Consider the following 24,984-nt stretch of genomic DNA (forward strand, 5'->3'; position numbering starts at 1 on the left):
CACATCAGACTTCCAATATAACTCGGAGTCCTGCCATGTGCAGAAGTTCGCTGATGACACGGCCATAGTGGGGTGTGTCAGGAATGGACAGGAGGAGGAGTATAGGAAACTGATACAGGACTTTGTGATATGGTGCAACTCAAACTACCTGCGTCTCAATATCACCAAGACCAAGGAGATGGTGGTGGACTTTAGGAGATCTAGGCCTCATATGGAGCCAGTGATCATTAATGGAGAATGTGTGGAGCAGGTTAAGACCTACAAGTATCTGGGAGTACAGTTAGACGAGAAGCTAGACTGGACTGCCAACACAGATGCCTTGTGCAGGAAGGCACAGAGTCGACTGTACTTCCTTAGAAGGTTGGCGTCATTCAATGTCTGTAGTGAGATGCTGAAGATGTTCTATAGGTCAGTTGTGGAGAGCGTCCTCTTCTTTGTGGTGGCGTGTTGGGGAGGAAGCATTAAGAAGAGGGACGCCTCACGTCTTAATAAGCTGGTAAGGAAGGCGGGCTCTGTCGTGGGCAAAGTACTGGAGAGTTTAACATCGGTAGCTGAGCGAAGGGCGCTGAGTAGGCTACGGTCAATTATGGATAACTCTGAACATCCTCTACATAGCACCATCCAGAGACAGAGAAGCAGTTTCAGCGACAGGTTACTATCGATGCAATGCTCCTCAGACAGGATGAAGAGGTCAATACTCCCCAATGCCATTAGGCTTTACAATTCTACCGCCAGGACTTAAGAACTTTTTTAAAGCTATTATTAATGCTTTTTGAGATAGTGATTTAGATGCATATCATATTTTTTACTGAGTTAAGTATTGTATGTAATTAGTTTTGCTACAACAAGTGTATGGGACATTGGAAAAAAGTTGAATTTCCCCTTGGGGATGAATAAAGTATCTATCTATCTATCTATCTATCTATCTATCTATCAATCTATGTCAGGTCTCACCTATATACAGGAGGCCATCCTTGGAACACTGGACATTGTATATTTTCCCAATAGACTCACAGGTGAAGTTTTACTTCACCTGGAGGGACGGTTCGGGGCCCTGAATGGTAGTGAGGAAGGAGGTTTAGCACTTGATCCGCTTTCAAGGATAAGTGGTAGGAGGAGATCAGTGGGGAGGGATGAATGGACAAAAAGTCACTTAAGGAGCAATCCCTGCAGAAAGTGGGTGGAGAGAAAGGTGTGCTTGGTGGTGAGATCCTGGTGGAGATGGATGTGGCCCAGTCCATCACAGGTAAACTCCTCCACAACACTGAGCACATCTTCTCAAAGCATTGTTGCAGAAAAGCAACATCCATCATCAGGGACCCCCACCATCCTAATGGTGGGAATCCCTGATGATGGATGCACCCAGAAAAAAAGTTCATGCTTTCTTCTCCCTGCTGCCATCAGAAAGAAGGTACAGGAGCCTTTGGACTCATACCACCAGGTTCAGTAACAGTTAATACCCCTCAACCATCAGGTTCTTGAACCAGAGGGGATAACTTCACTTGCTCCATCACTGAACTCTTCCCACAAACTGTGGACTTGCTTTCAAAGACACTGCACCTCATGTTCTCGATATTTATTGTTTATTTATTTACTTATTATTTCTTTCTTTTTGGATTTGCACATTTTGTTGGCTTTTGCACACTGAGAACGTGGTCTTGCTTTGGTTCTATTAATGGTTATTGGATTTATTGAGTATGTGCACAATTAAATTAATCTCAGGGCTGTATATGGTGACTTATATGTACTTTGAGAATAAATTTCCTTTGAACTTTGAAATTTTGTTTCCTTAGTTCTGTAACACTGAGGCCAATTAAAATGTTGTGAAGTTGAACAGCATAGTCTAAGAAGGATGTATTTTGTGTAATTTACCAGATAAATTATTTGTAATATTGCTACTTTAAGTATTGACTAAAATGTAAGGATACTTATTTCTTAATGTTACTCAGTTGTGTGGTAATTTACATAAAAACTACATCAAAGGAAACTGCCATTTGGTCTAACCAGTATATATATTGCCACTGCTTGAACTTAGAAATAAGTTTCTTAAGATTGTAGTTAATCCTGCCCCTATGTCATTTCTGCCTAATATATGCATTATTTTATTTGTGTTAATTCTATTTGGACATTTTCATTACAATGTGAAGAAATTCTTAGTTTAAATTGTTAGCGGTTGTTTTTACTACTTATTCTAGGAGTAGAACATGGGAAAATAATTTTTACTCATTCATTCCATTGGACCCAGATATAATTTAAATACAATATCTGTATTTTGTATCTTGTAATAAGAACAAAGGCTTAGGAGTAGGCCATTAGTTTTCCTCAGAACCTGTTCTGCAAAACTATAATATTATTGCTAATCCATGACCTGTAGCTTTCATAGTTTGATTTGTCTCACTACTTGACAACAGTCATGATTACAGATCTCTGCAGTCATCTGGTACATCTGCTTCATGCAGGAATTGGATGATGAAGTTCTGGATTTGTGACTGACGATTTCTTCTTTCAAGTTGTAGAACTTCAGGGACACCACAGGCTTCTGAAGCCTTGTTATCCTATGATTTGGATGTGGCCTTTTGACTTGTTGGTCAAGAATGGTAGGGAGACTGACCCTAATAGAATACTGAAGGATAGAGTTAAGGGTTCCTATTATCAAGAAAAAAATACATTTAAGAAGGTCTTTAAAATGTTCCTTCCAGCAAACTTCAACAGCCTCTATCTTTGATAAGTTCACCTATCTCAGGTAGACCCTTTTTCGGGCTGAGAATGAAGAAATGAAGAAATAGGAACAGAATTAAGCCATTCAGCCCACTGTCTGCTCCACCATTCCATCTTGGTGAATTTATTTTCCCCTTCAACACCATTCTCCTGCATTCTCTCCATAATCTTTGATGCCTTTACTAATCAAGAACATATCAACCTCCGGTTTAAAAATACTCAATGACTTAGCCTAGACAGCTATCAATGGCATTGAATTCTACAGACTCACACTATCTTGCTAAAATAATTCATCCTGATCTCTCTTCTAAAGGGACATCCCATTCTGAGGCTGTGCTCTCTAGTCCTAGACTCCACACTATAGCAACTATCCTCTCTACTCTACTCTATCTAAGCCTTTCAATTTTCAATAGATTATGGTGGATTTCTGAGCAGCTCATACTTTGTAGATACTCTGTGACTGAGTTGAGAAGTCCATGAGGTGCTCAATGTGAATAGCTGCATTTGTGGTGCCCATGACATTGATGTTCCAACTGTAGCAACTACAGAGTCATTTCTGGATCGACAACCTCAGTGTGGATTTGATCCATGCAGAGACAAAGTGGACATGAACTTCATCATGCAACAATTCCAAGAGAAAAGCAGTGAAGAAGAGGAAGCTCTTTTTTCATTTCAATAAAGCGTATGAATTTGGCTGTGCACAGAAATACAGCTGCTTTTCAAGTCTGGATTCTAATTAGAGTCTACAGCAGAGCCATTTCAGTTGAAGTGTAGCTAACCTTCAAAACTATATAAGTGAAGAATATTCAATTCATGACAACTATGTTCTAGAACAACCCCACCTGATCCTAGGTAATGGAGCTGCAGCATACATAGAATGCTTGCATTTGCAAATGCTCTGAAATTGAACACCAAGTCATTGTCAAGTGTTCATTGAACAATACAAGAGGGTGAATCTTATCTAATGCCCTGGGAAAGGTTTCACTGTTAATGTAATGGTTTCTCTGTCGCAGCGGTGTTTGGGTTATGACTATACATCACGGGGGCTTTGGAATGTGCGCTGTCCAATGAGGGGATTGTTTTCTTTGTTGTGTGCCCGAGAGCGAGGAAATTGCGGGCTTTTGTTCGGCAGAAGGTGGAGAGAGAAAATGCTGGAACGGTCAGGTCGTAGACTGCAGGACTGAGTGGACGTGAAATGGGGTTGGGATTACTGCTGGGGTACTGGTGAGGCCCAAACTGTAGAAGCTCTCGGTTGTACAGGCGAACAGGATGGCAGTGTCTGTCAGGAGCACTATGGGGGGGGGGGGGGGTCACCTTGAAGCAGGGAGTGTCCCTGGTGCATCTTTTCCCGGTGACGGTAATGTCTAGTGTACCTGTGAGACAAGCTGGAGGTTGAAGAATACTGCAAGTTGTATATTCAATGCATACGGAGGAAGACGCTGCCTATGAGGGAAGTTCCCTTGTCTCACTTGCAGAGTGCAAGGCCCCTGGACCTTGTGTGTATGGATTTCCTGTCAATAGAGCCAGATGCCAGCAACATGGCGAATATCTTAGTCATCATGGATCACTACTCCAGATATGCTCAGGCTTTCCCTACCAAGGACCAGAGTGTGTCCACGGTGGCCAAAGTGCTATGGAAGTAGTATTTAATTTATTATGACCTCCCCAGGTGGAGACATAGTGATCCGGGATGGGATTTTGAGAGTAAGCGCATCCATGACTTATTGAGCATGCTCGGAGTCGAGAAGTCGAGGACTACTCCTTAGCACCCTCAGGGTGATCCCCAGCCCAAGAGGTGTAATTGTATTTTGCTAGACATGCTTGAAACATTGGAGGTCAGCAAGAAAAGCAGCTGGAGTCAACATATTGGACATCTGGTCCACTGCTACAACTGTACCTGAAATGAAGCTACCGGGTACTCACCATATTAACTGATGTTTGGGCACATGGCGAGGTTGCCCATCGACCTTTGTTTTGGGACTAACAAGGACGACCTACCACCAAAGACTCATCTGAAGTATGTGTCTGATATGAGAAGGGAGCTGAAAAAAGCTTATGTAGTAGGTGAGATCATGGCTGCCAAACAGAATCAAGGAAATGACAGGAGGTATGATCAAAACGTGAGGTTCTCCCAACTCCTGCCAGGAAACCGAGTCTTCATAAGGAATTTAGGGCTACCTGGGAAGCATAAATTGGAGCTACGTGGGTGGCTACATCCTATGTAGTGGAGAGTCAGATGCGAAATGTACCAGTTTTCCAGGTGAAACCAGAGGATGGGAATGTACCTGTCAAGATTCTCCATTTGAACCAACTTCTGCCTCCTCGGACAAGTGGTGCAGGTTGACCCAGAGCCTGACCTGGAGCCTACACCTAGTAAGAGAACTCTGCGGCAACACAGGGCAACAGCAGGAGAGATTAGACCTGCCCCCACCCCTGATTGGGATACTGATTCAGAGGATCAGGACATGGGAGTGTGGTATATGCTGCCTTTTGCTAACTCTCCATTGATTGAGGAAGAGACTCCCAACCCTTCTCACACTGAGTCAGGTGAAATCAGGGGGGCTATCTATGGTTAGCCCAAGTTGCAGCGGGACCCTGCAAGGGATGAAGTGGGACACAGCAAAGGGACAGAGGGGTCTGAGTTGCATGTGGGCATTAGTGATAGGCCAGGGGAGGCCTTGCCCGGTAGACCAGAAGTATCCCCAGTAGTGTCAGAACATGAAGAAGTAGATGAGGTGGTACGGAGGTCTCACAGAACCAGGAGACCACTGGGTAGGCTGGCCTATGTGATACCGGGGAAACAGAGTGTGGCCCCTACCACTTTGGGGAGATATGTCACTGCCTTTTACACCTGGATTGGACTTTGTGTTTTGCAGGAAGGGTTGGCAAATTATCTGAAAGTCATGAGGACATGAATAAATTTGGTGGGGGGGGAGAGTGTAGCGCCCTGGGAAAGGTTTCACTGCTAATGTAATGGTTTCTCTGTAGCAGCAGTGTTTGGGTTATGACTAGTGTTACGTACCCGTGACACGTGACAGTGGTACCCTTGTCACGTGACTGGGGTTGAAGCTATACTGGACTTGAGGTAATGGTCTTGTGATGGTGGAGTGACGTCATTTTCCCGCCAGTAGAGGTCATGTGACAGGTTTTTTTTACAGGTTATAAAAGGAAGACCCACCCTGTCAGGTGGGGCAGTTCGTGGCTGGATTTGCCAAGTTGACTTCATGCCACTGCGTGATTTAATGTGATGACGCAGTTTAGTTAAAAGATGAAGTTTTATCTAATGCCTAAAGTTTAAAAGGTCATTGCCAGCAGTTTCTTACAATACTGCTAGTGGAGAGTAAATATCGGAGTTCGGAAGTTAAAGATCGAGGAGAATCGATTTTCAACGGTGGAATGGTTTCGACCTTGTGTGATCCTCATTCGGAAGGATTTCGTTGACTGTTCTCGTGTTAATCTCTGCTGGAAGCAGGAGATTGAGAAGAGTGTGGGAAAAGAGGTCAGTGCCTTTAAACCGTTACGTTTTATAAAAATTCGACGTGGGAAGAGTTCGACGCCGGGGATCGAAGGACGACGACGTGGAAGAGAATTTGAATCGCCTTAAAAAGTCTCTCCTTTTAAAATGGACTGTGAGCTTTTGAACTTTCGGCATACCGCTTTAAAGAACTTTTTTTTCAACATCGCTGTAAGAACTGTTTTTGCTGCATCGCTTTAAGAACTGTTTAAGCTGCCGCACAGCAGCTGTTTTCCGGTTACGTTAGAGTTTGTTTACTTTTGGGGGTTTTTTTTTCAGTGTTTAATAAACGTGTTATTTGTTATAAAAACCCTTTGCCTAACTCATATATATTTATTGTTGCCTGAATACGTAACACTAGAGATAACCGGGGGCTTTGGAATGTGCGCTGTCCAATGACGGGATTGTTTTCTTTCTTGTGTGCCCGAGAGTGAGGTATTTGTGGGCTTTTGTTCAGCGGAAGATGGAGGGAGAAAATGCCAGAACGGAGAGGTCATAGACTGCAGAACTGAACGAACATGGAATGAAGTCGGGAGTCAACAACGCCCGGGGGAAGCTGATGGAGAACGAATAGATGGGAAAATTGTGAGCTCCAACATGTGCATTAGATTGTTTCATTAAAATAGGCTCTTTTTTTTGTTTTCTTTACTAACCCTCTAGTGAAATTAAGAATTATAAAGCTAAATCGTTCAATTGCAAATGGTGTACTATTTGTTATTTCTTGGTACTGATTTGTAACAGGGGAAATACATCACGCAGCATCCACCCAAACGAGATTTCGCCAGTTTGGCAGAGGTGGTGACTGTCTTCCCCTAGACTAACTCAGCCCGCCAAACCTGGGGGGGTAGGGGGTTACACTTACATTCAACACCTACAAGATAAAGACACTCTACCAACCCGGCTGCACTATAGAGCAATATTCTCCAACAATAGGGGTTCACGGCAAGATGCTGGAAAATGTGGATCACACATCATATCTTGGGGAAACACCTCTCAATTAGGGTATATGTGGAAGTTCAACATTGCCTTCAATGCATCTGCACAGACTTTGATCAATTGAGGAAAAGAATGTTGGAAGATTGAGACCAGGGATAAAGCTCAAAGTCTATCATGCAGCAATCATCCTATACGCTTCTGAGATCTAGTCTTCCTACAGAGGATTTCTCAAGACACTGGAAAATATCACGCATGCTGTCTTTGCAAAATTCTGCAAATTCGCTGGAGCAATGTAGCTGTCTTCTCCCAGGTCTCCTTCACCAGCACTGAGGCCATAATTACATTCATTCAGCTACACCAGTGGTTTTCAAGATGGGCTCTTAAAAATAAAGGGAGTGGTGGCGGGGTGGGGAGAAATGCTCAGTAGTAAAGGAGGCAGCTGACAGTTCATGGGCTTAATTTAAGAAATTAATTGCTTATCATAAGCATTTGATACTCAGTGCCACAATGGTCATAGCTGACCCACAATTCTCTTAGACTTTGCACAGAGTGTATTGTAGTTGTTGAAAAGCAATGTGGCACTTTTGTCATGAGGCATATTAGGAGAAATCTGGACTGAAGAAATTGTGTTATTTCTGGGCACGGCTTACATATTATTACCGTTCATTACTGTAGTATGATTCCCATACTCTAATCATGCAGTGATGTACTTCCTGTGTATTAGGGTATGGCATACAATAGGGTAAAGGTCAGAATCTGCCCTTTTGAATGGTCTTGACTGCATTTCTCTAGCCCATGATCTAACCAAGATATCACTGCCCCACTTTATGTACCTTCATGTTTTGCCTGAGCTATGATGATGTCATAACTTTCTCCTTTATTGATTACAGTGCTGGAGGTTAGACTTAACAATAGGTGATTGACCGTGTTGTTAATCCATAACAAAAATGGTAGTAGCAGACCAAATGGAAAAGGTATAGACGGTACAGAGTGGAGTATCTGAAATATGGATGTATACCAGTACCAGGGAACCAACAGCAGCCAGTGTGGCTGTGTGTGAATGTTTCTTTCAAATGAGGTAATGAAACCGCCCAGGTTCCTTGAATATTTGAACAGAATACATCCTAAAACAAACAAAACCTTGGCTTATGTTCAGTCACTTCATGAAAATTTTCAGAATCAGAAAACACTTCAAAACATGTTTGCCAGCACTTCACAATAAAACAGTTATTGTTTGTGTGCTTCATACAACATTTCATTGCTCAATGCTAAGTCTGGAGAAGCACTGATTCTGCCAGCAGTAAGGGAGGCTGTGAGTATGGTTTTGTAGAAGTTACCGGACCAAATAATTTAAAGTGATTCTGTTCAGAGACGAATAAATGTAATGTCTGAGGATGTGGAAAACATACTGTGCAACATATTTATGACAACACAAATGGCTCTGCAGTTGGTTAAGTTCGACTTAGCTAGGCAATAAATCTTTGCCTTCGTTTGCTTCATAAAAGATGAAAGCATGCTTCGAGAGTTGTTTTTTTCAAGAGGGCTAGAAACAGATATGAAGGGGGAGTCCATATTTTGGGTTGTTGAGCAATTTTTTTCAAAAAGAACAACATTCAAAATGCTTGTTTGTTCAACAGACGGGGCACCATCAATGACAAGGCACCTCTTTTGGATTATCAGGGTTTGGCGGAGCAAATTCAATGGGCTGAATGGCCTATTTCTGCTGCTATGTCATATGGTTTTATTAGTTTCCTGATTGGTCAGGGCTTCACAGGATATGGCGAGAAGACAGGTGTATAAGATTGAATGGGATCTGGGATCAGCCATGATGGAATGGCTGATCAGATTTGATGGGCTGAATGGCCTAATTCTGCTCCTATGTCTTATGGTCTTATTACTTTCTTGAAAAAGAACCTCTACCTGACATATTTACGCCATTCACTGTGTAACTCACAAACAGCATCTTGTCACAAAAAACACCAAAATGATGAGCTGCACAAATGTTGAAATACTTGTATTACAGTGGTAAATAAGATCAAGCCCCATGCTCTCAATTCTCGATTATTTTGAGAGCTTTGCATTGAGAATGATGAACAGTTTGAAAGCTTGCTGTTGAACACAGAAAGCCGATGCCTCTCAAAAAGAAACTGCCTGAAATGCTTTTATGCATTTTTTTGAAACTAATAAATTTTGTCAAAGACTCGAATGGTTTATTCAGTAATTAATTTTAAAATATTATGCACGGCGTTGCTTATTTGTCAGAATTATTTGCAAAGTTAAATTAAATCAATCTTCAATTCCAAGGAAATTATGTAAATCTTATCAAAGTCAAATCAGTTATCTCAACATTTCTGTGCAAGTTAAACCTATTTAAGTGCAACATTGGCTGGCCCGACCTTTTCCTGTTTCTGAGCCTTTCTGAGTTGGAAGAGAAAGAAAGGTTACCAGTTGACGATCTTCAAGTATACTGTGCCTTCCTGGGTGAGCTGTGTAAAGACATGTCAAAGAAATTTCAGGATCTTCGCTCGATCCAAATTCCAAATTGGGTAATTAATCCATTCCAGAACATTTATAATGAGGAATTAACAGGAAGGATGGAGGAAGAACTGGTCTCGCTACAAAATGACTCTGAGCTGAAACTGAGTTTCAAAAAAATATCAAGACTTTTAGTTGCAGAAGGAAATCTATGAACACTATCCTGCACTGTGGAAAAAGGTCAAGATGTTGTTATTGCCGTAACAACATCATATTTAGCGGAGCGTGGTTTCAGTGCAGTCGCTCAACTTCATTCAAAGCAATGAAGCAGACTGCAAATTACTGAACATGCAGATCTGAGATTTCTTCTGATGTTGAAAAGCTGATATCACTGCACCAAGCCCATCCACCTCACTGAAAAGTGAAAAGGCAATGGAGTAGTGAATAGTTGGACCACAAATAAACCCTGATAGATTTTTACTGTAATTAAATACAGGCACAATTTTAGTTGTAACTTTCAATATATTTGAATAATTTTTGCAATTATTTGTCGTCGCATTGAATTTGTATTTTCTATTTTCTTTCACTGCGCATCGTAAATCAAAATTCTTTATAGTTTTTGTGTAATAGCCTGCGGGGCTTTGGGAATATGGTCTAGAAGCCAAAAGCGTGGTGACCCAAAAAAGTTTGGAAACCACTGAGCTGCACAAGCAAGCTACAACGCTTCCGTGTCCAGCACCATGCATGCTAATCCATATTTTCATTTAATCTTTTGTAGTTAACGAAAGCACTATTGGATTAGAGTATAAAATTGTTATTTTTCAAGTAGTTTAATCTTTCCTATGCTTGCTTGTATTTTATACAATCATCTATATACATGGAATTGTTTAGTGAATTTGTCAGTAATTGTAATATAGATGCTTCTGTATTTTTCCAGAAGCTCCTTAGTTTTTCTGCAGCATGAGTCGTGCCTCTTGAATCTAGTTATTTCATAAACTATTTGTTATCATGGAGTCTTGCTAGCATTTTAGTTTGAAGTTTTTTTTGCGGAACACAACAACTTCTTTGTTCTTTCTCTTTTTCTTTGTTCATTCCTTGCTGTTATAACAGTCAATAAACTGGCAGCAACACGTTTTATGCCTCATTCTTGATTTCTGAAGAAACTCTGAATTGCAAAATCGCCAGGTTCCAACACTACTTCTAATCTCAATTTTAGAACTGTTTGTGCAATGTAATAAGACAACTTGTAAAGAGTTGCATTACCTCGCTAAGTAAACATTAGTGCAGTGAGATCATACGGTATCTCTTTTTTATGTTGTCTGAGTTTTTGTATGACCTTGTATGTGAAGGAGCAAAAATAAAGCAGTCTATTTAAAAATCTCAATCTGTCTTTATTAGTTATTTAATTTATTGTTAAACAAAACATAATTTCTCTTTTGTAACAAATTATAGCTACATGTATAATTAGAGGAATCGATGTGTCACTGCTATCATAATGTCAAGTGCTAATTAGGTAATGCATGATCTGATTTGTTGCCTCAATGATGTTTTCACTGGTTATACAGTAAGTTTTAATATAGTACTTCCAGCAGATGTTTATTACTATCCTCAAAATACAGAGGAATTGGATTTCTTTGTACTTATTTTTATTGTACCATTGTTTATCCCTGTGCAACGTATGCAGGTGCTGGAAGTTGTCTTGAAATTCTCGAAGCAGGAAAGCCCCTCATAGTCGTTATTAATGAGAAGTTGATGAACAATCACCAGTTGGAACTAGCTAAACAGCTGTACTGTGATGGACATCTCCTATACTGTACTTGCAGGTATTGTTAATCCCATGTAAAACCAAAGTTGTTGAACAGCTAACCTTTGCAGTTTTGTCTTATAGAAATGCCATCCTTTTACAATGTGCAACATTCTTCTCACTTTCAAGACATAACGCTCATGGCCCAGGGTTGTTTGAAGTTTATGTAGGGAAATTAGACCATAAAATATTGAGTCAATGCATAAATGTTGTTGTTCTCTGTATTGTCTGAGAGAACATACAGGGGGCTGTCAAGATTCAGTTTCATCATGTAAAGCATTGTACGTTGCAGAAGACATCCTGATAGAGGAAGTCTCTGTAGAACAAGTTTTATCTTCAGTGATAATAGCTTGAAAATTTTAATTATTTGTGCATGCATTAGTTTTCTGCTTCTAAGTGGTATTTTCTCTCCAGGGTGGTTGTTTTTAAGTATGGCCACCAGAGGGCCCTAAATTTATTTTTTATCAGCCCTGAGACAGTTTATGGGAGTATAAACACTGAAATAACTTCCCATGCTGAAGCAAGCGATACAGAAACAATGGCAAAGGTTTTCTTTACCCATTTGCTACTGGTTGACTCTTAGTGGTCTGTATTGGTAAAGTATGTGAGAAATCAGATAAATAAAAACTCACCAAAGGTTTTATTGGTCTCTGTTTACAATATACATTAATGATTTAGATGAAGGGATTAAAAGTAACATTAGCAAATTTCCCGATGACACAAAGCTGGGTGGCAGTGTGAAATGTCAGGAGGATGTTATGAGAATGCAGGGTGATTTGGACAGGTTGGGTGAGTGGACAAATGTATGGCAGATGCAGTTTAATGTGGATAAATGTGAGGTTATCCACTTTGGTGGCAAGAACAGGAAGGCAGATTACTATCTAAATGGAGTCAAGTTAGGAAAAGGGGAAGTACAAAGAGATCTAGGTGTTCTTGTACATCAGTCAATGAAAGCAAGCATGCAGGTACAGCAGGCAGTGAAGAAAGCTAAGGGCATGCTGGCCTTTATAACAAGAGGAATTGAGTATAGGAGTAAAGAGGTCCTTCTGCAGCTGTACAGGGCCCTGGTGAGACCCCACCTGGAGTATTGTGTGCAGTTTTGGTCTCCAAATTTAAGGAAGGACATTCTTGCTATTGAGGGAATGCAGCGTAGGTTCACAAGGTTAATTCCTAGAATGGCGGGACTGTCATATGTTGAAAGATTGGAGCGACTGGGCTTGTATACACGGGAATTTAGAAGGATGAGAGGGGATCTGATTGAAACATATAAGATTATTAAGGGTTTGGACACGCTGGAGGCAGGAAGCATGTTCCCGCTGATGGGTGAGTCCAGAACTAGAGGCCACAGTTTAAGAATAAGGGGTAGGCCATTTAGAACAGAGATGCGGAAAAACTTTTTCACCCAGAGAGTGGTGGATATGTGGAATGCTCTGCCCCAGAAGGCAGTGGAGGCCAAGTCTCTGGATGCATTCAAGAGAGAGTTAGGTAGAGCTCTTATAGATAGCGGGGTCAAGGGATATGGGGAGAGGGCAGGAACGGGGTACTGATTGTGTATGATCAGCCATGATCACAGTGAATGGCGGTGCTGGCTAGAAGGGCCGAATGGCCTACTCCTGCACCTACTGTCTATTGTCCATATTTCAATTTCCCAACAACCCAACTTAATATGTTTAAATTTTAAAAATAAATCCATTATGAAAGAATTTCTCAATGGCTTCAATTCCCAAATTTTGCTTGCTGCCATTGGACTTGGAAAGAGAAATACAGTCATACAGTGATTCACTAGAATCTAATATTGCTAGAAAGTGCATATTCTGACAATAAGAAAAATCTAGATCAGCACTCAGTCATCAAATAGTCTAATCACATTCACTGATTTATTTAATATGAAAATGATCACATAGATAAGATAGTAGAGTAGCATAAAAAGGGAAAATAGAGCCGATAAGTGGCCTAGCTGAGAAGGATGATAGTCACTCCATTTTCCACGACACTAAACAGTGGATGAGGAAGGACAGGGTACTTTTAGTGCACTTGATCCTTGGTGGTTTTGTTTCAAAATTATATTGTTTTCTGGATCATTTTCTCAATCATATATTTTAAATCTGAAAGTTTCCACAACAAAGGAGTCATCTATTCATTGCAATACCACGTGGATTTTTATTTTACATTTTAAAAATATATTAATCAGCACAATTTAATGCAGTGGTGCTATGCCAGTAGGAGTGACCTCAAGGGTAAACTGTTCAAATGCTGGGAAAAGCTGGCCATCCAGTGCAAAACATTGATTTTGGACTCAAACCACACTACAAGTAGCTATATTATTCCTTCTATCTATCTAGTATTCTTCCTCCATGCTCCTATCATTGTATTGACTATTTCCAGACCTTTCTGAGAGGTCACTTAGTGCAAGAAATTAATAACAAGTGAATTATTGTGATGTGTTCCAAACAAATCTCATTCAGTGATAAGGACATTTACAAGAAATCTCTACGTTTTTGATTAATGCATTATGTCAATACAGTCGTCTCTCAGTATCCGCAGGGGACTGGTTCCACACTGTCCACACTGACCCCTTGGATGGAAACAGGGGTCACCGGTGCCTTAGCCCTCTTCAGGTCCACCACCAGCTCCTTAGTCTTCTTCACATTAAGCTGCAGATGATTCTGCTCACACCATGTGACAAAGTTTCCCACTGTTGCCCTGTACTCCACCTCATCTCCCTTGCTGACGCATCCAACTATGTCTGTCCTGCTGCGCCGTGGCAACGTGTTCCAAAAAAAGAAAATATAAAATGTACTTCACCCCAGATTACACTGAAGTGTACCCCCTGCCGAATAGGGGTCAAAAATAATGACAGTGTCACTCGCTGCACTGTTTGAAACAGTGACTTTTCTATTGCACATGTTGAGTTAAATGACTATAAAAGACATGTTGAGATGAGTTTAACAGGTGTCATTCGTTCATTAGAATAGCTAACGTTATTTAAACTAGCTGGCTAGCTGTTAAGGAGCTACTCTATTGCTGTCCTAAGTGATGAGGCCAGACTCCCTGTAGACTTGCTTAAAGTTGTAATAGAATTAAAAAAAAGACTCCATGATAATATAAGTACATATTTTAATGTCACATTTTCTGCATATACCCAACTTGCTTTACAGATTAGACAAAATCACTAAACAAAATAGTACATACACCCTTGGAGGTCGACCGGGAGGTGGGGTGGTGATATGGGGTTGCAGGGGGCAGGGGTGCTACCTCCCTGAAATGAGTTTTTGCAGGGTGGGATGTCTGGGATACACACCAACTGTACATATTTGCCTTTAAAAGTATGCTTAGTTTATCTAGGCATAATGTCCATTCTGAAAGTGTTCTCTAAATCTGTTACTTTGTAAGCGAAACATTACTTAAGCTCTGCCAAAAGGTGCCGGAATGTCTTGGCCCAGTTTATTGCATTGGCATTTTAGGTAGTAGAATTGTTACTGCAGGTTTCTATCATTATTATTAAACTTGTTTTTGCTTCATTTTCAGCACACTTTGTAAAACGTTACAGGAATTGGACTGCACATCCCTGAAACCATTTCCTTCAGGGCAGACAGAAAAATTTGCCTCATTTCTGGATAAAATTTTGGGATTCCAGTGACCTGAATAGTTATTTTAAAAACAACAATGGGCTATTTTTCCATATCGGGACTTCCAACCTTCATGTGGTCACAAACTGGAGTTTGAAATATAATCAAGGATCAACTTGATTCACCATATACATTTACATGTATAGAACTCACTGTGGTGTGTTGGTGCGACATTCAACAAAAACAACATTCAACAATTACAACGAATAAACAATTATATTAAAAAGCTGAATATATCTTTAATGTAATTTAATTAGGTCTGCCAGTGTATTTTTAAATTAATCAAACAGAACCAGGGAAGGAATTTGTTCTGTAGAAATCTACAACGTTGATTTGTCGTTGGTCAGTGCAATAAATGTGTTTTCTCACCTCGCTGTTTGCCAACTTTATGTTTCATCATTTCATTTCAATATTTATTTGTGTATCTGTTATCCAGAAAATATTTAGGTAAGAGTTTGGTTTAAATACAAAGGTTTGCGTACTAAATATTCTTCAACTCTTTTTTTTTCCTTCTGAAACCATCATTGCTGGATTACAGTTTAGCAGATATCAACACTGCTCAAATATCTCCACCCATATGAGCCTGACTGGGACTCACTAGGCTAGTCAATTCCAAGCAGCAGTTGAATCTGATCCTAATGGTCACCGACGTGCGATATTATCACAAGTAACAGAAACCTGTTAGCTGATTTTATTTCTTCACTAAGCTCCGAATGCAAAGTCAGAAGTATAGTAAATTGACAAATATTACACTTGGCATTTCATGTAAAGGTCAAGTGACATAGGTCATATTATTCTTAAAATGAAGTACAGAAGTATTGTACTTAAATCTCAGGATTAGTATTCAGAAGTGTAGATCATCAATAGAGATGAATTTGATACCAAGTTCAATCATTAAGTAATTTTGCTATGAAGTAAGCCTGTTAACCAAAAAGCTATTTGATTCTTGTAAAACAAGAGAAAATCTGCAGATGCTGGAAATCCAAGCAGCATGCACAATATGCTGGAGGAACTCAGCAGGCCAGGCAGCATCTATGGGAAAAAAGTACATTTGATGTTTCAGGCCGAAACCCTTCGGCAAGACTGGAGAAAAAAATGCTGAGGAGTAGATTTAAAAGGTGGGGGGCAGGGGAGAGAGAAACACAAGGTGATGGGTGAAACCTGAAGGGGGCGGGATGAAGTAAAGAGTAGGAAATTGATTGCTGAAAGAGAAAAAAGGCCATGGAAGAGACAAAAGGGGGGTGGGGTTGGTAGGGAGCACCAGAGGGAGGCAATGGAAGGGCAAGGAGATAAGGTGAGAGAGGGAAAAGGGGATGGGAAATGGTGAAGGAGAGGGACGTTTGGGGTCATTACCGGAAGTTCAAGAAATTGATGTTCATGCCATCAATTTGGAGGCTACCGAAACGAAATACCAGGTGTTGTTCCGCCAATCTAAATGTGACCTCATCACAACAGTGGAGGAGGCCATGGAGTACGCTCCGCCTGCCAGAGAAAGCGAGATCTCCCAGTGGCCACCCATTTTAATTCCACTTTCCATTCCTATTCCAATATGCCTATCCTTGTATTTCGTTTGGGTAGCCTCTAACCTGATTGCATGAATATCAATTTCTTGAACTTTAAGTAATGCCCCGCATTCCTTCACCATTTCCCATCCCCTTTTGCCTAATCTCACCTGCCCATCACCTCCCTCTGGTGCTCCTCCTCCCTTTTATTTCTTCCATGGCCTTCTGTCTCTTTCACCAATCAAATTCCTACTCTTTATATCATCCCTCCTCCTTAAGGTTTCACCTATCACCTTGTGCTTCTCTCTCCCCTCTCCCCTCCTTTTAAATCTACTCCTCAGCATTTTTCCTCTGGTCCTACCAAGGGGTTCCAGCCCGAAACGTCGACTGTACTCTTTTCCGTAGACGCTGCCTGGCCTGCTGAGTTCCTCCAGCATTTTGTGTGTGATTCTTGTACAAACCCATTTGCTTCATAATGCTTGACAAGAAAGGAACTCTGCAATCCTTGCCTCTTCCCAGTTTATATATGACTTTAAATACATAAAGTGATTGATTGTTTAACTTTCTCAGCCGGTTCAGGGAATGTACAATAAATGCCAGCAGTGTTTACACCTTAAAAAAAATCAAAAATATTAAAAAATTTAATCTCTTGAAATTGTTCAGTTCATACAGCATTAACTGGTCAATGTTTTCTTGGATTACTCAGTTTTGTCTTTCTGTACGCAGGTATAATGTTTGCTATAGATATGTGCACAGCATATTCTGTATGGTCTTGCTGTTACCTATGTGGTGTTCATTTTAACAATTGCAGGAAGTCAAATTACATTAATTTGACTAAACAAACCAAACAAACAGCTAATTAATAAAGCAAGATTACAATAAACTCCAATGGTTGGAGAAAGAAATGTGCTCTGGGTAAAACAGGGGGAGCAAAATTGTAATTCAGGCTTAAGGCATCAGTGGATAAACACTTGGAAGTGTGGGCAGGAGGTCTATCAAGAATACTGAGACCTAGAGAGTCAGAATAAGGTTTATTTTTTGCTGATTTATATGTTGTGAAATGTGTTGTTTTCCAGCAGCAATAACACATACATTACTATAAATTATGCAATAAATAGTGTAATAATGAGTGGGCTAGTGGAGGGAAGGGAGGCACTAGAAGAGGTCTTCAAAGAAAAGATTTATAGGGTCCAATCAGGAGGAATATAGGTACCTTACAAAACCCAGCAAAGGCTCAGATAAAATCAGGCTGAGTGATTCATACTACAGTAGTTTCCAAACCCTGGATTAAAATCTGCCATGATGTCAAACATGTGGATATGTTGGCAGAACTGCATTGCTAGCAGTTTCATGGGTTACTGCAACATGTGTGCAGAGCCGATATTCTGAGCTCAAGGTCTTCTGCCCCAACTTGAAAATGGCCCAGCAATAGAAAAGTTCGGCATAGATAAAAATGGAGGATGTGTGTATGTATTTTGATGAGGGATCACAATTTTGAAAGCATGTTTGACAGTATTTAAGAGAAATTTATTTGCACGTATGGACAAACATTTAGAGTTAAATTTTTTTTGCACCTGGCAGAGCTGGAATGGGGCCAACTTTGAGTGCTATACACATACAAAGTGCTTCAAAAATAGCTGAATCCTTTTATGATGTTTACAAACAAGAGGCATGAAAGCTGCTGGCACCTAGGTGTTTTATTACATTTTCTCTTGACTCTATCAATGAAAGACCCAAACAGAAAACTTTCCACGAGGTGAAAGGCAAGCGCATCTTCCCTGATGGTTAATAGACAAACTGCAAAGCAGTGAGACATTGATTTTTGTTTTTTTTTTGCTTAGGGTAATAGAGGTGCCTGGAACAAGCTTTGCTATATCAGCATATGATTTATTTGATTTTCAATATCCTTCGTGCAGGCTTTAGGGGCTCACATTGGTTACAGTCTGATAAATGCACGAACAATTACACCCACACAAAAGAGCCGCAAGTACACATGAAAGAGGAGAAAATTATGGAGGGATGTCAAGTTTACATAGTCATGCAAGTTTTGATGTGACATTAGCTATACAAAAATGACATGGGTCTTATGAGATCCTAAATTGCTCTTCCAGATTTAATAGAGTATAGTAAATATAGGGATTAGATAATGTCCTGTAATCTTAGTATTTTCTTTCAGCATCTATTTCAGTTCTGAAATTGGAATCATAAAGCTAATGTTATAGCTTGTCTTGGTTCATCGTATAGTTAAAGGATCAGTGAAATCCTTCTAATAAACTCATGAGTCAATTACTCCAGTGAGAAAAAAAGCAAGTTAAATATCTTCTAACTTAAGAAAAGGTGAAGATTGATATAGACAAAGAATAATAGACAAACTGTGATTAAAAATGACTCTTATTTTGTATTGTGACAGAAATGTCATTTGTGACAAGAAAGTAGCCAAGTTTGAACAATAGAGATTTTGATGTTGTGGAAATTTGTCAGACTGTTGAATTCAGGGAAATGTCTTTCAGAGATGTATTCATATTAACAAATAAATTCAGTAAATCTGTAATGATGCATATTGTTCCCATATGTTATAGGTAGTAATGTGAGAGAAATCTTCTGTAGGTGTCTCCCTTATTACCTTGTCTAAAAGTAGTATTCATAATTTGCACTTGAAGTAGGTAATTGCCTCTTTGATAACAGAAATTTAGGAATTGCCTCAGTAGGTTGTGCCTTAGTTCTTTGAAAATTTAAAATATCTTGAAACTTGGGCAATATTTGTTCAAAGTAAATTCAAAAAATATATTATTTCGATGTTAGACATTACATTTCATTGCTGTCATTTTCTTACATTTTGTTTGGTGCTTGTTCAATGCCAAATTAAACCAATCCCTTTTTGCCTACATGTAATCATTTCCCATTCCCGCCTATTCATGTGCCTATCTAAAGGCCTCTTAAATGCCAGTTTCAAGTACTCTGAATTAGACTGTTATTTTGAGATCCCAGGACATTTACCTATTGGAAAAAACACACAATTCAAAAACAAGTTATTACCACTCAGAACTACATTTTCAGCTAATTATTCTTTCCCCAAAATGTCTAATTACATCAAGTAATCTTATGTTTGACCTACTGTAGATTCCGGATTATAAACCGCTACTTTTTCCCCACATTTTGAACAGCTTTGAACTCTGCGGCCTTTAATCCAGTGCGGCTAATACATGGTTTTTTTTCATGCCGCCTCGTAAACATTTTGCCTCGTAACAGTAGACCAATAAAATTGATGAGTAGTTCACAGAGGTCCAATGAAATTGTACGATAAATCAAGCGCACTTTCACAATTAAATTATTGTAAATCAGTCGTTTGTACTCACCGTCATCAACATGGAAAACACTCGAAGAAAAGCAAGACCCGAGCGCGTCAGACCCGAGCGCATCAGACCCGATTAGACCCGATCGCGTTACGCGAGCGCGTCAGACCCGAGCGCATCAGACCCGATTAGACCCGATCGCATCAGACCCGAGCGCATCAGACCCGATTAGACCCGATCGCGTTACGCGAGCCCGTCAGACCCGAGCGCATCAGACCCGATTAGACCCGATCGCGTTACGCGAGCGCGTCAGACCCGATTAGACCCGATCGCGTCAGACCCGAGCGCATCAGACCCGATTAGACCCGATCGCGTCAGACCCGAGCGCATCAGACCCGATTAGACCCGAGCGCGTCAGACCCGAGCGCATCAGACCCGATTAGACCCGATCGCGTCAGACCCGAGCGCATCAGACCCGATTAGACCCGATCGCGTTACGCGAGCGCGTCAGACCCGAGCGAAAACGCTGCTTTTAAGTTAAAGGCGATCAATAACTTTTCCTGGTAGGCTGCAGTATATATATTTTTACCAGTCGCTAGGAGATATTGGAATGTTGTTCGTGCTGTTCAGTAAAAAAGTATATGCAACGTAATTTGTGTTACCGATACGTATGTATATTTAAAAGTAGCGGTGCGGCCTAAAATCCGGTGCGGCCTTTACAATTAAAAAATTGATTTTATTTCTAAAATTAGAGCCAGCGGCTTTTAATCAGGTGCGCTCTGTAGTCCGGAATCTACGGTACTTAAGTCACTTTTATTGTCATTTTGACAATAAATTCGACAATTTGTGCTTTGTGATGGTTACGTGAAATAATTTCTGATTGAAAGGATTAGATCTGGTATTCAAGCTCTTGATAGATTCTTGAGGCCTTTCGCTGAATCCCCTTAATAAGTTAGAACTTTTGTTAGGATGTTTTAACAAACTTTATTAGTTAGATAGATAGATAGATAGATAGATAGATACTTTATTCATCCCCATGGGGAAATTCAACTTTTTTTCGAATGGTGGTACTAATGGTTACCCAAATAATAGTAGATATCATGTTTGTTTGTACGCTTATAGTACCTAGCAATTATAGGCCTGTCAGTTTGATGTCAGTGGTGGGTAAATTAATGGAAAGTATTCTTAGAGATGGTATATAATTATCTGGATAGACAGGGTCTGATTAGGAACAGTCAACATGGATTCGTGCGTGGAAGGTCATGTTTGACAAATCTTATTGAATTTTTTAAAGAGGTTATGAGGAAAGTTGATGAGGGTAAAGCACTGGATGTTGCCTATATGGACTTCAGTAAGGCCTTTGACAAGGTTCCACATGGAAGGTTAGTTAGGAAGGTTCAATTGTTAGGTATTAATATTGAAGTGGTAAAATGGATTCAACAGTGGCTGGATGGGAGATGCCAGAGAGTAGTGGTGGATCACTGTTTGTCAGGTTGGAGGCCGGTGACTAGTGGTGTGCCTCAGGGATCTGTACTGGGTCCAATGTTGTTTGTCATATACATTAATGATCTGGATGATGGGGTGGTAAATTGGATTAGTAAGTATGCAGATGACACTAAGGTAGGTGGCGTTGTGGATAATGAAGTAGGTTTTCAAAGCTTGCAGAAAGATTTATGGCAGTTAGAAGAGTGGGCTGAACGATGGCAGATGGAGTTTAATGCTGATAAGTGTGAGGTGCTACATTTTGGTAGGAATAATCCAAATAGGACATGCATGGTAAATGGTTAGCGCAGTGAAGAATACAGTAGAACAGAGTCATCTAGGAATAATGGTTCATAGTTCCCTGAAGGTGGAATCTCATGTGGATAGGGTGGTGAAGAAAGCTTTTGGTATGCTGGCCTTTATAAATCAGAGCATTGAGTATAGGAGTTTGGATGTAATGTTAAAATTGTACAAGCATTGGTAAGGCCAAATTTGGAGTATTGTGTACAGTTCTGGTCACCGAATTATAGGAAAGATGTCAACAAAATAGAGAGAGCACACAGAAGATTTACTAGAATGTTAGCTGGGTTTCAGCAATTAAGTTACAGGGAAAGGCTGAACAAGTTAGGTCTTTATTTTTTGGAGCATAGAAGGTTGAGGGGGGGACTTGATAGAGATATTTGAAATTATGAGGGGGATAGATAGAGTTGACGTGGATAGGCTTTTTCCATTGAGAGTAGGGGAGATTCAAACAAGTGGACATGAGTTGAGAGTTAGGGGGCAGAAGTTTGGGTGTAGCACGAGGGGGAATTTCTTTACTCAGAGCGTGGTAGCTGTGTGGAACGAGCTTCCAGTAGAAGTGGTAGAGGCAGGTTCAGTTGTGTCATTTAAAGTAAAATTGGATAGGTATATGGACAGGAAAGGAATGGAGGGTTATGGGCTGAGTGCGGGTCAGTGGCACTAGGTGAAAGTAGGCGTTCGGCACGGATTAGAAGGGCCAAGATGGCCTGTTTCCGTGCTGGAATTGTTATATAGTTTGGGAAGTTACCCTGGAAATCATGAGTCTTTAAATATGTATTTCAGGGCTAGGCAAGGCCATTGGTTTGTTGCATTTAATATTCTGAAGTGAAAATAAGAGAGGGAAAAGGTAAGTAAAATATGTCATCATTCACAATCCTGAGATTAGTTTTCTTGCAGGCATATTCAGTAAATCTAAGAACTATATTAGAATCAATGTAAGACCAATAGTGGTGGGTTGTGGGGGGAGGACTGTAGGACATGCAAATACTTAAGACTGTCAAAAAGTATACACAACAGAACTACAGGAAAGTGGGCCCAGACACAGTGGAGGACAACTTATGAACAGAACTAGATAGATAGATAGATAGATAGATAGATAGATAGATAGATAGATAGATAGATAGATAGATAGATAGATAGATAGATAGATAGATAGATAGATAGATAGATAGATAGATACTTTATTCATCCCCATGGGGAAATTCAACTTTTTTCCAATGTCCCATACACTTGTTGTAGCAAAACTAATTACATACAATACTTAACTCAGTAAAAAATATGATATGCATCTAAATCACTATCTCAAAAAGCATTAATAATAGCTTTTAAAAAGTTCTTAAGTCCTGGCGGTTGAATTGTAAAGCCTAATGGCATTGGGGAGTATTGACCTCTTCATCCTGTCTGAGGAGCATTGCATCGATAGTAACCTGTCGCTGAAACTGCTTCTCTGTCTCTGGATGGTGCTATGTAGAGGATGTTCAGAGTTTTCCATAATTGACCGTAGCCTACTCAGCGCCCTTCGCTCAGCTACCGATGTTAAACTCTCCAGTACTTTGCCCAACAATGTCATATCACGTACATAAGAGACAGACAACAGCCCAAGAGTCAGACTCACAGGGCACCTTCATAATACCGCAAGAGAAGAGTAGCAAGGCAGCTATGCTTTGGAGATCTTGGGCTGAGAAACAAACATGAACCTTACAAACCTACTCCCCAAATGGTCTAAACCAAGTCTAACATTAGGCTTAAGAAACAAAGCTTCTCCAAAATGGTCTAAACTAAGCCTAATATCTAGGCCCAAAAAACAAACCTAATTCCCAAATGGTCTAAACTAGGCCCAAAATTACTGACTGGATCTATAAAACTGGAGCATTGAGATTAGGGCAACATGCTCTCTGTTAATTAAAGCCAGATTGATGACTCTCCCACACACCCAGATACAAAAACAATCACAGAAAACTACACAAGGCAGGGAAGGTATGTCCTCCCAATTCACACCAAATCAAGTGATACCCCACCCCATCTTGCAGAATAACCACTTCCCATGCAGGCCATGCAAAAACGCCCTCACCACCGTCCCCCAACCTTATACCTAACATCCATACCCCTTTCTCCTGCAGCCTCCAATCTCTATCTCAAACCCCCACACCCCTCTCTCTCCCTTCCAGGCCCTCACCTTCTAACCCCAACTTTATCCCTAACCTCCACACCACTGTCTCCTCTCCTCTCATCTCATCTCTATCCCTAACCCCCACACTCACCCCCCTCTCCCTGCCAGGCCCTCACTTCCCACCCCCAACCCTATCCCTAATCTCCATAACCCTCTTTCCTCCAGCCCTCAACTCCATCCTCCAATCCTAATCCTATCTTGCACACCCCTCTCCTCTCCATCTCCCCTATCCCTAACCTCCACACCCTAGGTCAGCCTCTCACCTATGTCCCTCAACTCTGCTGCTAACTCTAACCTCAAGCCATCAATCTTATCCTTAACCCTCCAGCCCCCTCTCCCTTTCAAAGGGAGATTCCTTTCAAATATGGCTTACAACATGTAGTAATCTCCATCTCTAAATGAATTAACAACTCTTATGTTATATGCCTGATTCTTTTAAAGCCTATAATTGCCTTTAGAGATAACAGTTTACATAATAATTTCTCCTTTCTTTCTGTTAATATTGGGTTTTTTATAAAACTTCTGTATCTTTGATTGTGGGGCTTTTCATCAAGCCTCATGTAATATTGATCATTTATCCATTTATCCATAAGCAAAACACTGAAGACTTCCCCTAAGGCTTAATTGAATAGACAGGAGGATGATTTGAGATTTATTTAGTTCAATTATTATATAAAAATACTATTTTACCTATAGAATTTTCAGCCTGTTGTCTCAATTTTTTTTTGCAAATGTGTAATTTGAACATATGAGTTGGCGTCATTATAGTAAAAAATACTATTTATTATTCTCCCTCAACAAGAAAGGCAGAGGCTTGCTCAATTCTACTAGGAACATGGAAGAGGTCTAGGCAAAGGCACTGTCCAGTGTTGCAATATCAAGCTTACAATGGGTCATTGTGAAGAAATTCCCACATTATGACCTGGTGGTTCATTTTATTAAACGCTAACATGCTTTACAAGTGCACTTCTGTTAAGAAAATGAAAAGCACAAAACAAAAAAAAATGAGAATGCTTTGTTATAATAGGATGGTGGAAAACCAACTCATTAGCATAGAGGTTGATGTAGTGCAGGGGTTTCCAACCTTTATTATGCAATGGAACCTTACCATTAAGCAAGGTGCCTGTGGACTCCAGGTTGGGAACCCCTAGTGCAGTGCTA

The 24,984-nt window shown here is 40.4% G+C and overlaps 1 protein-coding gene across 1 annotated transcript in view; it reads left to right on the plus strand.

Moving 5' to 3' along the window:
- alg13 (ALG13 UDP-N-acetylglucosaminyltransferase subunit) overlaps window positions 1-24,984 on the plus strand; it is a 103,345-nt gene that overhangs the window by 8,215 nt on the left and 70,146 nt on the right. The window contains exons 3-4 of the mRNA XM_073059862.1: window positions 11,328-11,466; window positions 14,976-15,083. Of these exons, the coding sequence (XP_072915963.1) occupies window positions 11,328-11,466; window positions 14,976-15,083 (247 nt within the window). The remainder of the gene's footprint in view (window positions 1-11,327; window positions 11,467-14,975; window positions 15,084-24,984) is intronic.

Source organism: Hemitrygon akajei, chromosome 10 (assembly GCF_048418815.1).
Source record: "Hemitrygon akajei chromosome 10, sHemAka1.3, whole genome shotgun sequence".
NCBI classification, from domain to species: Eukaryota; Metazoa; Chordata; class Chondrichthyes; order Myliobatiformes; family Dasyatidae; genus Hemitrygon; species Hemitrygon akajei.